The sequence below is a fragment of the Hibiscus syriacus genome, unplaced genomic scaffold, assembly GCF_006381635.1.
Source record: "Hibiscus syriacus cultivar Baekdansim isolate YM2019G1 unplaced genomic scaffold, ASM638163v2 tig00110556_pilon, whole genome shotgun sequence".
Taxonomy (NCBI): Eukaryota; Viridiplantae; Streptophyta; class Magnoliopsida; order Malvales; family Malvaceae; genus Hibiscus; species Hibiscus syriacus.
In genome coordinates this window covers 5,668,662-5,682,423 of record NW_024062779.1, presented here as the reverse complement: position 1 = coordinate 5,682,423, position 13,762 = coordinate 5,668,662, and the positions used below count along the sequence as shown (strand labels likewise).

Below are 13,762 nucleotides of genomic sequence, written 5' to 3'. Positions count from 1 at the left end.
CAGGGAAATCACTGCTGAAAACCCCATTGAAGTTTAAGAAATGGGCTTGAAGTAGATCCGTTTCCGGCATAAAAAACGTGACATTGTTAATCGAAGCCACGACTCGGCTTCCATCCAATCTGTACAGTTTCTTTCCTCGTTTGGTCGCCAAGTTTGTTATTTGTGTAGCTACATGGAGCAGGAAGATTTCCAGGGAAATCACTGCTGAAAACCCCATTGAAGTTTAAGAAATGGGCTTGAAGTAGATCCGTTTCCGGCATAAAAAACGTGACATTGTTAATCGAAGCCACGACTCGGCTTCCATCCAATCTGTACAGTTTCTTCCCTCGTTTGGTCGCCAAGTTTGTTATTTGTGTAGCTACATGGAGCAGGAAGATTTCCAGGGAAATCACTGCTGAAAACCCCATTGAAGTTTAAGAAATGGGCTTGAAGTAGATCCGTTTCCGGCATAAAAAACGTGACATTGTTAATCGAAGCCACGACTCGGCTTCCATCCAATCTGTACAGTTTCTTCCCTCGTTTGGTCGCCAAGTTGTTATTTGTGTAGCTACATGGAGCAGGAAGATTTCCAGGGAAATCACTGCTGAAAACCCCATTGAAGTTTAAGAAATGGGCTTGAAGTAGATCCGTTTCCGGCATAAAAAACGTGACATTGTTAATCGAAGCCACGACTCGGCTTCCATTAATACATGTAGGACAAGGGCTGATGCCAAGGCGGACGGTGAAGAGAAGGGACATTAGCGGGACATTGTTTAGAGTTCAAGCTTCGAAGAGCATTCGTAAAGCTTGCTGTTTTTAGGAGGGGTGATACGAGATTAGTGGCTGTACTCGTAAGAGAGTCGGAGTAATGTAATGTAGCGGTGGCAGACCAGTTACGTTGTCGACTGCAATGGGTGCGTCCATGAAAGGCAAGGTGACGTCCATGATATGGATAAGCCACGTCAACATCTTCCTCTACCTATTCTTGCTTAGTCAGCTTCGGGCATTGTCTGTTAGTTGACAACAGTTTTCATCAAACGAGGGTGTTTTTTGACCCAAGATGAGATATTATTAGTTAAAATGTTCCAAAAAAGAAAAAGAATAGTGGGAAAATTGACACTACCATCAAACGTTGGGAGTATTTTATTGCATTATGCCATAATAATATTGCTTCTTTTTGTAAAACCCATGCTTGGAAATTCTGAAATTAGCACGTTAAGGCTGATAAAAACAAATGAAAAAGGAAGAAAAATGACGATGGAAGAACAAAGCATTCATGGAGATGGAATGTAGAATTACATAACGCATTACGTAAGTTGACAAATTTTATGAAATATAAATATTCCTATACGTTTGAAGGAAACTTGATCATAATTTTGTCTTTTATAAATTAATTGACCAAAGGTAGTATCAAATAGATAAAATCTAAAATTAACCAAAGGCCCATTACTCTCACAACAAATTAACTCTGAGCTCAAATTAGGTCAACTTCGTTAAATACCAAAATAGTTCGCAAAAACATTTGGAAGGCAATACAAAATATTATCAGAGCCAGGTTTCGATCCTGGGACCTGTGGGTTATGGGCCCACCACGCTTCCGCTGCGCCACTCTGATCAGTTGACGTTATTTCTAAACAAAATTTATTTAAATCATTTCTATTCTTAATCCAATTTGATATACTACGGAATGGTAGACTGCGATTTTGGACCATATTTCATCCCCCTAAATGCTTTGATAAACTGCTTTCCCAAACATGGATTGCATCTTTTATATATACTGTTCGAAGGTTTCATCTTATATGAAGCAAGTAAAATAAAATTTAGGGTGGAAAGCAGCAGCCAGAAGAAGTAAAATAAAATTGGCTTGAGAAGTTCTAGTGGGCGCATCCGGAACCTGACAGAGGTGGAAAATTCTTGGATCCAAATGCCTAACATGGTTAATAATTGGTCAGAAGAATATTCCATAATTTAGAATTTAATAATTTAGTTGCTTCATTATAATTTAATTATTTCATAGATATTATATTTAAAGTTTGAATTTTAATATAAAATCTTAAAATCAAATTTTAAAAATGGGATTTCAAAACACATACAATTCTTTGATGAAGTATTTTTTCTTCGAGCAACAAACTTTAGTATCTTCAGGCCTTTTGTTATTTCACGTGCTTGACTGGTTAATCTAACCTTAGTTCCAGCTGGAAAATTATTATTAATTTGTTTGGACCACGAACAGATCCACTAGGCTAATAGTTATTCAAATATGTCCCCATCATATGGACCATGTTGTCTAGTGAAACCGAATTGGTGGACTTGAGTTCTGTTTGATGGGGTTCTTCAAATGTAGAGCCTTTCACACCTCATATCATCAAAGCAAGCAAAGTCAAAGATTCAATTGGATCTTTTTTCACATTCTAAACTGGACTATATATCAAGTCATCCACTGGAGTTTGTTTGCTAATTACGCTATGATTCGTTCATAATATAGACTTCAATCTCAACTTCTTTGTTTTCCTGTGATAAGAAGGCTTAGAAAATTTCTGGAAAAATCAATGGAAGAAGATGATATCTATACCAATGATGGGACGGTGGATTACAAGGGAAATCCTGCTGATAAGAAGAAAACTGGAACCTGGAGAGCCTGCCCATTTATCATAGGTAATCAGCAAACCTAGTAGTTTAAATTTTGTGATTGGAAATCTACGTTTGATGCTTACTTTTGTTATTTTATCATCAGGAAATGAAGGCTGTGAAAGACTGGCTTACTATGGGATGAGCACCAATCTGGTGCTCTACTTCAAGCATCGGCTAAACCAGCATAGTTCGGTCGCCGCTACTAATAACCAGAATTGGGGTGGAACGTGCTACATTACACCATTGCTTGGAGCATTTCTGGCTGATTCTTATCTAGGAAGATATTGGACAATTGCCTGTTTTTCAATCATCTATATCATTGTAAGTTTTACTCACCTGGTACCTGGTATTTAGTTCACTATTACCAAGTTCTTCAAAAAAAAAAAAATTATATCTGGGTATGTGAGACAATAAAAGTTTACCTTTTGCACAGGGAATGACGCTTTTAGCTTTGTCTGCATCGGTCCGTGGCATGAGGCCGAGATGCTCTGCAGAAGATAACTGCAATCCAACAGAATCGCAAAGCGCGATGGCCTTTCTGGCGCTTTACCTGATTGCTTTAGGAACAGGTGGAATCAAGCCTTGTGTTTCATCATATGGAGCTGATCAGTTTGACGACACAGACGAAAAGGAAAAGAAACACAAGAGTTCATTCTTCAACTGGTACTATCTTTCCATAAACATTGGTGCTCTTATTGCATCTTCTGTGCTGGTTTGGGTACAAGATAATGTGAGCTGGGGATGGGGTTTCGGCATCCCTGCTATAGCCATGGCCATAGCAGTATGCTTTTTCTTTTCAGGTACTCGATTGTATCGAAACCAAAAGCCTGGAGGCAGCCCTCTCACACGTCTGCTTCAGGTATTGGTGGCATCCATCAGGAAATTTAAAGTTGCAGCACCTGCAGATAAGTCTCTTTTACATGAGACAGAAGATAAAGAATCCAATATCAAAGGAAGCCGCAAGATTGACCATACAAATGATCTCAGGTCAGTGCCTGGACTTTAATCTTAATTGTCTTCATTGCATATTCAGCTGTTCTTTAGTTCCTTACTCTTGGGCTATGGCTGTAACTTCCAGTTTCTTCGACAAAGCGGCAGTGGAAATCGAAACAGACCGATTAAAGGGTTCTGTAAATCCGTGGAGACTTTGCACGGTTACACAGGTTGAGGAGCTGAAATCTATAATTCGGTTGCTCCCCATATGGGCCTCTGGGATCATCTTTTCTACTGTTTACAGTCAGATGGGCAACTTATTTGTGTTGCAAGGAGAAAGAATGGATACTCGTGTTGGTCACTCGAACTTCCACATCCCTCCGGCATCACTTTCCATCTTCGACACTCTCAGTGTGATCTTTTGGGTGCCAATCTATGACAGAATCATTGTCCCTGTGACGAGAAAATTCACCGGTCACAAGAATGGCCTGACTCAACTTCAGCGGATGGGAATCGGCCTCTTCATATCAATATTTTCCATGGTAGTAGCAGCGATTTTGGAGCACGAAAGACTCCAAATGATCAAAAGGCATAACTACTATGAGCTAAAGGAAATGCCAATGACAATCTTTTGGCAAGTTCCACAGTATTTCCTCATAGGGTGTGCAGAGGTCTTCACATTCATTGGACAGTTGGAATTTTTCTACGAACAAGCACCCGATGCGATGAGGAGTTTCTGCTCTGCTCTATCACTCACCACCGTCGCACTCGGCAGCTACTTGAGCTCTTTGCTTGTAACCATTGTTAGTGACGTGACTGCTAAGAATGGGAAACCCGGGTGGATACCGGACAACCTAAATTATGGTCACATCGATTACTTCTTCTGGCTCTTGGCAGCTTTAAGCGTGTTGAATTTAGGCGTTTATGTCTGGATTGCGAAATGGTACACATATAAAAGGGCAGTGGGGACTCTTCGTTGAGTGAATATCCCCCTTAGCATGTAAGAAATACGTTCTCTTCAAGTCAGTGTTTCAAAATAATGTAAGATACGAAGAAACATGGAGAAAAATGGAAAGCATATGTAGTAACAAAAGTTATTGTCTGGTTTAGATTGGAAGTCTCGGATTGTCTAGAAAAAGTCGGCTTATAAATGATCAAGTCTTATTCATTGATGTTGCATAGAATTTATACAATGTCAAACGTAAATCCATATAAATCATAACTAGTTCTTAGGAGGTATTTGGTTCAAGTATTCTCATTTCTCACCTAATATACTTGAAAGATAGCAGTTTAATACATAGCAGTAGTAAAACACCAGTGGAATGGGGGGCTTCTTGTACAAACAAGGAATGGAACTAGAGTTTGCTTCCTTGTTTAGCAAACAGCGAATGGCGACCTTCGGCGATCAACTCCCCTGTCTCTTTGTTTCTAACCAGAACAAGTGCTCCTGCATAACCTCCTCTTCGTCCTAATACCTTCGAGATAATCTCTAACTCATCCTGCAAATCGCCTTCGAGTTCAGATTCAGAATCGTATTAAAAAGGACCATATAATTAAATTCTCTAACAGCCAATGCCCATACCCCTGTCTGAATGAAGAAACAATAGCCATGGTCATAATCTTGGCCTAACTGAACCGATTATCAAATATCTGTATACGGTGGGATTATTGAAAGCAACTCATAACATTAAAAGACAGATATTCTTACATGGAGCTTAGCAGTTCCGAGAAACGAGATGGACATGTCGACTGAAACATTCATTGTAAGACTAGGACCTTCGACATGAACAATAGTCGCTCAAACTTCCTCGACAATATTTGCAACAGCACCAGTAGCTAAATTTCCAGTTTTATCCTGCCAGATTTAATTTATTGCCAAACAAAATGAATCCAGATTTTGGATAGCTTACGGTGAGGCGAGGAGGGACCTTGAAGGTGCAGGAAACGAAGCCAGGCTCCACCCTATCTACACGGATGCCACGTACGGCGAAATCTTCGTAGAAGCTGCCCTCGAAGCCGACTCTGTGAGGGTGAATTGTGAGCCCTGAAACGCTCTCTGCTTCTTCTTTGTTTAGCTCCAGGAACTCCTTGGCGTTTTCCATGTCCAATTTCTTAACTCTCTGTTTTAGATTAGACGGTGAGAAGTAAAAACCATGAGAGCTTAGAAGGTTCAATCCCCAAAGTTTTTTTTTCCCCAGAAACCGGCAATGCAATCAGGTTAGAGATTGGCTTTTGCAGGCGCAGTCCCAGAAAATTGGCATTATTAAAATAAATTATTAGCTTATATTACATTTGTTATTCAGTAATCAATTGGATACTTTATATTTTAGGGTAAACTACATAAATTATCACAAAATTATGGGCTTAGTCTTGAAATAACCATCATTTTTAAATTTATGTCAATATGACTACTGAACTATTTAATTGAGTTTAATAAAACCACTAGCCGTAAACAGGAGTGCTTATGTGATAGTTAACAAAATTGGTAAAATTGTATATTTGATCCTCAATACTTGTACATTCAATCAATTGATCCGAATTTTAAAGTTTGGGAATAATTTAGAAGTTTGACTATAGTTTGAGGACGTTGGTTGAAGTAATCCTTAGTTTATATCTCCTTTCATCTTCTTCCCATTCCCTTCTCATATGCTTCCTCTTTTCCAAGTTTTTAACTCTTTCTCCCTCCTGATCTCTCTGCTTAAAGCTTTATTTTTTTAACATTTTCTACTGCTTCACCCTCTCATTACCCGCTATAACAAGGAAGAAGAAAAAGGATTTTCTTGCATTTTCTTCGGAATCAAACACCATCGAGTTTCATCTTTCCACCACCTTACTAAAAAGTTTGCATTTTGTAAACCCCAGCCGTCTTCTTTACTAAATATTTCTGACCCCATTTTTTTTAATATATTTTTCTTCACATTATATGATTCTTTTTATGGCTATATTGGCTTAAGATCAGCAAAATCATGGCCGTTAATTCGGGTGACCAGAAAGAAAACATCTTGAATATTGAGGACAAAAGTAATGACCGTAGTATTCCTGCTTTCGACGGAGCATCCACCGCCGGTGGAGGTAAGATTTAGAGAGAGACAAGCTACGATTTTTGGAACGACGGTGAGAAAATCGAAAGCAACTGGAAGGAAGCGAATGGTAACAATGAATGGTACTAGCAGTAATGGTAAGAATAATAACACGGAAAGTGAAGGCTTCAATTTCATGCAAAGCAAGCAAGCAGCAATTGACGATCCGCCTTCGAAGTTGATCTGTCAGTTTATGCATAAACAAAAAGCTTCAGGCGAGTTCTCGTTGGATATGGATTTGGAAATGGATGAACTTCAACAAGAGCCGCCCCAACTCGACGGTGTATTGCCTACAGTCGCTAAATCATCGTCGCCTCGATGGCTAATCTTGCGAGGGTATCTTTTGAGTTTTGAGAACTACTCTGTAAGAAGAAAATGGAGTAAAGGGTCACCATCTCCAAGTAAAGAAGACGATAGGGCTGTTGTGTGTGGGGGGGAACAACCAACGTCCTCAAACTATAGTCAAACTTCTAAACTATTTCCCAACTTTAAAATTAGGACCAAATTGATTGAATGTACAAATATCAAGGATCGAATATATAATTATACCAATTTGTTAACCATAATAATTTCTGTTAAATGTTAACTGATAGTGGCTATATTGAATCCAATTAAATAGTTCAGTGATCGTATTGATGCAAATTTGAAAATGATAATCATTTTGAAATCAAACCCATAGTTGGATGGTCATTTATTTAGTTTACCCTATATTTTAAGTCCTTAAACGTAACGACAATTTAATCTATGTTAAATTTATTAAATTACATCATTAAATTCTTACTACTCATAAATTAGCAGGCCGTATAAAAAAAATACAATTGATGGTTAGATTGTTAATTTAGTTTTTCCCATAAGATTGAAATCTTGTTTGGTTTAATATAAAAATAAGTGTCTAAACTATACTTAAAATTAATTTTTGGTATTTAATTTTTTTTTGTTAAAAATAAGTGTCTAATATTTTTTTTACACTTTTAAGTATTTACAGTTAAAAAAACATTAAGTGACATGTGTCACGTTCAAATTTTTTATAAATAATATTTCATTTAAAAAAAATAAAAATATAAACTTGACACGTGTCAATTAACTATTTTTTAATGATAGACATCTAAAAATGTAATGAAAACATTAAAACCTATTTTTAATAAAAAAAAAAATTAAACACCAAAAATGAATTTTAGATATAACTTAATCAATTATTTTTATATTAAGTCCCTTTTGTTTTAATAATGATGAGAATGAATGTTGCTTTTTTAAATATTCAATGATGAAATGCAAGTCCCTAATCAAAGGCTGCAACATGTGTCTATCTTTACACGAGCACGCCTCGGGAAACTTGTTTATCTTAATTTGGGGTTTTAATTTAGGTGGATTATAATTCCATTATGTACTCATTTATCTTAGTTACAGGTTTACTTGCATTTCTGAATACTGTAAATTAAAATTAATCTCGATCATTGCTTTTTCAATTTATGAATCCAACTCTAACTTTTAACTTTAAAATTGTCACCCAAGTCAATTCCAATCCAAGTCTAGGTAAAACAAAGTTAATTCTCTATTGAATTGGACTCATCTTATAAACAAATACTACTAAAAATTTTAAAACCTACTGTCTCAACAATATAAATACACACATATGTGTGCTAAAAGCATGTATCTTCGTCGACCACCGTATATATTATTTTTTTCTTCAGTCAATTCAAGGTTAGTTTCTCCGCCATGATTTGTGAATTTTTCTATCAAGAATACTCAACAGTGGATTGGGAATATCTCCCTGAATTATGTCTTCTTACTATTCTTGAGAAGATAGATCAACCGATCAGCCAAATTCAATTTGGTGCAGTTAGTAGGCCTATATTCCATTCTTTTCTTGATTATAGAAGGAGTTCATACACAAAGTGGTTCCAATGCTTTTGATTAGAGCATCACAATGGGAAAACTATATAGCCTACAAGCCAAATCAAAAGTCTCAAGATTGAATTACCATGGAGATATTGTGGGTCTTGTTATGGTTGGGATTATTTCTCTTTCAAACCCTTTTACAAAGGTGAGTGCCATCCGTCTTCCTCAACTCGAAACTGTAGATAATTTTGATGTCATTATGTACCCGCTTACGATCCCTAAAGTTGTGGTGTTATTAGATGACCCTTTGCTGTGTTCGAACAATTAGATATTTAGATTGTTCTCGTAATCCATGCCGCCGACATGCGATTAGTTGTTTATAAATCTGGCCATAAAGATTGGACATATGTCGATAGGTATGGATGTAGTGAATATAATTCCACTGATATTATTTTTTTATAAAAGTTTGGTATATGCAATAGGACATTGGAACAATTTATTGTCTTTCGATGTTAAAGGCATTGGAGATGATGAAACTTCAAAATCGTCGAAATTGAACGTACTCCTACCAAATGTTTATAAAGAGGATGATTATTCAGAGCAAGCTTATCTCGTTAAGTCATCTAAGGGAAATATATACTCTATTCATAAGTATTTGTATTTTGAAGAGATAGAAGACTATAATTATGCTCATTCTACAATCACATTTGACGTTTCAAGTTGATTTTAGATGACGAAAGTGGAGAATTGCTAGAGTGAAAATTGGTTAATCATATCGATGGTGATGTTATATTTGTGGATGATGATGAAACTTTAACAGTATCAGCTCTGGATTTTCCTGAAGGTCAACCTAATGCAATATATTTTACTGATGATCATTTCTATGGCAATGCATATCCGGTGCTTGACCCTCTAGATATTGGTATTTTCCACTTGAAAGATAGAAACTTTGAGAAATATTATCGATTCAAATATCCGTTCAGTGACATGTGTCATGTTTTAGTAATTTTAAGAATTAATTTAAAAAAACAGCAGCAGTTTTCCCCCTTCTTCCTTCCCCTTCCAAAGTCTCTGGCCAGCCAGTCGTGATTGTCACCGCCACCGTCATCAGCACCAACATCAATCCCCGATCAAACCCCGTTAACCTTTCGTCGTAATATGTCATCGTTTGTCATGGAGAAGTCTTCAAAGATCCGTCGGACTGTTGTCGTTCAACTTTGATTTTGACATATTCTGATGTCCATAAGTCACACCGTCACCAACATTCCACCGTACAATTGCGATCAAAATCCAACTGTTTGGCAATGACGATGATGGTCGAAGATGACCGACGACAGTTGATAATGAGGTTAAAATGAAATTTTCAGTTTTTAAAGGGTTTTTTTTTTATAATTTGAGCAAAAACTTGGGTATTTTTATAAAGACTAAATACAAAAATAAGTGCCTAAATAATGCATCAAAAAATGTTTTGATGCCTAAAGAATTTTTCGTTAAAAATGGGTGCCTAAAGTTTTCTCCATTACACTTTTAGGTGTCTATCCTTAAAAAAATCCATTAAGTGAGATTCTTTAGGCACCAAAAGTTAATTTTGAATATTATTTAGGCACTTATTTTTATATTAAGACTTTTATAAATAAATTAAGTTTTTTTAAAATCATATTTTTATTATTAAAAAAATTAAAAAATATATAATGGTATACATCTAAAAATAACTGAGAAAACTTTAAACATCTATTTTTAGCGAAAAATTTTTTAGGTACTAAAATATTTTTAGAGACATACTTTGGACACTTATTTTTGTATTAAGTATTTTATTAATGAAATAAAACGATAATTTTAAGATTTTATTTATTATTGAATTACAATTTCAAAGAACCGATGCTTATGATATAAAATGTGATGATATAGTTTTAAAGTATGACATAATGTAGAAGCATGCACAATGTTATCATCGGAATAGAGCATCGTTAAGAAATCATTATCAAGATAATAATGTTAACATAGCAGCGAAATATACTTGCAGCTTTGACATTGAAATTCTGTTGAGTTCATTTTATTCCACTTGGTGAATGGCTAATCAAACATGTTGTTCTAAGTTTGTGAGCCATGTTTCCTCAATTCTTTCCTTTTGAAATTGAACATTTAATGCAGGACATTGCTTGATTTTGTCATTGTCTACAACACTAGCACTTGTAATTATATTACAACGTCATTCCTCTAATCTGATTTCATTACTAAGTATATATTGCCTCAATACAATAAGCTGTTTTTTATGCTTCTGTTCCCTGCAAGCCATGAACAAGTCAACTCTTCTCAGAACATTGCGTGTAAGATTCATTTATCCCATTCCCATATAATTAATTATAAGTCCAAATATGCATATTACAGAATCGAGTGATGCCACCAAATTTCTAGTTTTCTTTTGCATGATTGCAAATCTATAAAGAAAAAAGAAAAGAAAACCACGAAATCATTTGGTTTTAGCCTCACTTCTAAATTCAGTGAAATTTCTGCTATGAATTAGGGTTTTCAATTTTAATATAAATTCAGATGTGCGTACTAGTATGTATGTAGTTAAGTAGTCATGGAAAATGGTTGCTTCTTTATTGAACTATGATAAAAGGATAAAATAGATCAAACAGTTGCACAGCCTCGCTTCAAACACCTCTGGGGTTTTCAGGAACTTTTTCATCGAGGACATGAAGTTCTGAATGAGTTCAATGGCTTTGGTCAACTGGTACAATCTATACACCTGCAAAATCAATTATGGAGCTGTCAATCATCTTATTTGGTCTATAGAATGAAAATGAATCCAGTAAAAATACCAAATACCTCAAAAATGATAGGAACCAGGGGCCAGCAAGATGACTGACACTTATCAAGAATCATCTCAAATGCATGTACATCAAATATTTACTCATGTTGATTATACATGATACTTGTTCATACTAATTTTGCATAATATTTATTCATGTTGATTTTGCATGTACGACTCAATTTCTCCTTATATATACCTTCAACGCTACATACAACTCACGACAGTGTGGATGTAAACCATGCTCTGGGTGGATCACCCTATAATCCAAATTTCTTTATATTAATTGTTTATTTGATTATTGGTGCCCACTTTAAGATTTTATTTGCGTTCATGTCATACGAAAAATTTCAATAATTAATATGTGTGTATACCCTAAAAAAATATTTCTACATCCGTCATTAACTCACACCATTTATGAATCTTCTTCTAATTAATCAAAAACTATTCTAAATTAATTGTGATGGCATCCACCGCGAATGAGAACAATTTGAGAAATGATTATGATGGTTTTGTCACATTGTGGGTATAAGTTTCGCAACTCGAAGTGCTTGCTCAATCACTTGAAGAAGCACAAGAAAGAAATGTACCTAAGGTTCAAATGTAGTCTTTGTGGGCGTGATTTCCCAACAAAAGAAGAAAGGGATGAGCATCATAATAAGAGTCACTAATTAATATGTTCTATTTCTGTATGTGTGTTGTTGGGTTCTAGTTTATCATTATGTTACAATTTTATTTTCTTAATCAATGAAATGTATGTTTGTTTGTTTGTTTGAAACGTTTTTGTCAATGTGTTTTGTCCAAACTATAAGTTTTCATGCTTGATGAAAGTCATTGCTATTGCTATTAGAGTGTATGTGCAATGTCAATTGATTAAGAAAGTTCTAGATATATATTATTTTATAATTCCTTCAGATTACTCCAAAAAAATTCCCATACAGTTACATTAAAGATATTATTTTATTTTAAAAATTGATATGATAGAATGAAATGATTTTGTGAATTTATGAAACTGAATTTAGATTCAATGATACAAAAAAATTATACACTTAATTTCGAGAAAATATATATCTAAAATATTAATTTATCAAATATAATAGTTTAAAAATACCTTGAAAACTCATTAATAAAATCAGTATATATTTACAATACTAAATTTTTATGTTAAATATTTTAAAATTAATCTAAAAATCAATTAAAAATTTAATTCTAACAAATTATTTTTTGTCAGCACTAATTTAATCGGATCAAAGGACATGGCCCATTTCGGACTCGTGTTCACACGCTATAATCCCAACAGGGTTTACAGGCAGTATCAAATAGATAAAATCTAAAATTAACCAAAGGCCCTTTATTCTCACAATAAATTAACTCTGAGCCCAAATTAGGCGAACTACGTTCAATACCAAAAAAAGTTGAGCAGAAAAAGCTGGGAGTCACTATATAATATTATCAGAGCCAGGTTTCGATCCTGGGACCTGTGGGCACCACGCTTCCGCTGCGCCACTCTGATTAGTTGTGATGTCTTCAAAACAAAATATTAATAATTTTAAGTGTTTATCTTCAGTCTATTCTAAATGGTAGATTACGAGTTTGGACCATATTCCCTCTCCCTTTATGCTTTGATTAACTGCTTTCCCAAACATGGATTGGATCTTATATTGAGCAAGTTCTGGCGGAAGTCTCTAGGCTGCACAAAAAAAAGCGAGAAACCCTTGGGACCTGATATATGTAGGTGTATATTTTAACCTATGGAATAGTTGAAACCTGATCCCTGTGCTAAGAGGCCAAGCAATCGATACGAAGTGGAGCATTTGGAAGTTATGTCTACAGCCGACTTCTCGACTCTCTCGAAGGTAACTCGGGTCACGGTCGAGGTAATTATTTCCTCGTCGATCATGACTTCTCAAGTTATGTGGATGCTCAAGCAAAGAATAGAGGTGAGGCTGTACAAGTAAGATTTTGATTATCTTAAAACTCTAATCTTCTCTAATTACACCGCCTTTAGTATCATACTACTATAATGATTTACCTTCAATTATCATAATCCTCGTTTTCAATAACATCTCATCTCTTATCTGTGTTTCTTTTCTCCCTCAAATATTATTTTGTTGATCCGGCCGGGTATGGTTCTCCAAATAATTCAGAGAAAAATATCAACCCATCCATGGAGTTCCCGGAAACAGGGATTTGACAAGTTGATGAGAAGCTTCAATAATTCATTCACACATGCCTTCGTTTCAAAATGGGGTCTGTAGTCAGTACATGCGCTTCATTTTTCGCTGCGTCCAATCATATACATTCTAGGTTTTCCTCCCATAATTAACATCGATTATTTGACAAGCATCATAATTTTGTGCTATATATAGTCACGTACCTAGCTCTTCGTCGGCCCCGACCATGCATAAATATCTTTAGTTGCTGGTACCTGGATCGGGATATATAGGCAAACCAGCTGACGAAGGCTAGCAATGGTTTTTTGTTT

General features: G+C 35.4%; 2 protein-coding genes, 1 non-coding gene and 1 pseudogene across 4 annotated transcripts; 1 reads left to right on the top strand and 3 right to left on the bottom strand.

The window, feature by feature from the left end:
* Positions 1–276: 276 nt before the first annotated feature.
* LOC120131557 (laccase-16-like) lies at positions 277–738 on the bottom strand. Its single transcript, XM_039148523.1, has one exon. The coding sequence runs from the start codon at positions 736–738 to the stop codon at positions 277–279; it is 462 nt and encodes a 153-aa protein (XP_039004454.1).
* Positions 739–1,522: 784 nt separating this feature from the next.
* TRNAM-CAU lies at positions 1,523–1,594 on the bottom strand. Its single transcript has one exon. It is a non-coding gene; the product is annotated as a tRNA-Met (tRNA).
* Positions 1,595–2,420: 826 nt separating this feature from the next.
* On the top strand, positions 2,421–4,565 carry LOC120131739 (protein NRT1/ PTR FAMILY 8.1-like). 2 transcript variants are annotated; one of them, XM_039148662.1, is made up of 4 exons: positions 2,421–2,634; positions 2,714–2,931; positions 3,044–3,597; positions 3,689–4,565. In XM_039148662.1, the coding sequence occupies exons 1-4, from the start codon at positions 2,529–2,531 to the stop codon at positions 4,521–4,523; spliced, it is 1,713 nt and encodes a 570-aa protein (XP_039004593.1). In that variant the 5' UTR covers positions 2,421–2,528; the 3' UTR covers positions 4,524–4,565. The 2 variants fall into 2 exon arrangements, with proteins under 2 accessions (XP_039004593.1, XP_039004594.1); XM_039148663.1 differs by having other exon boundaries at positions 2,524–2,664.
* Positions 4,566–4,883: 318 nt separating this feature from the next.
* LOC120131740 lies at positions 4,884–5,740 on the bottom strand (annotated as a pseudogene).
* Between the last annotated feature and the right edge of the window lie 8,022 nt (positions 5,741–13,762).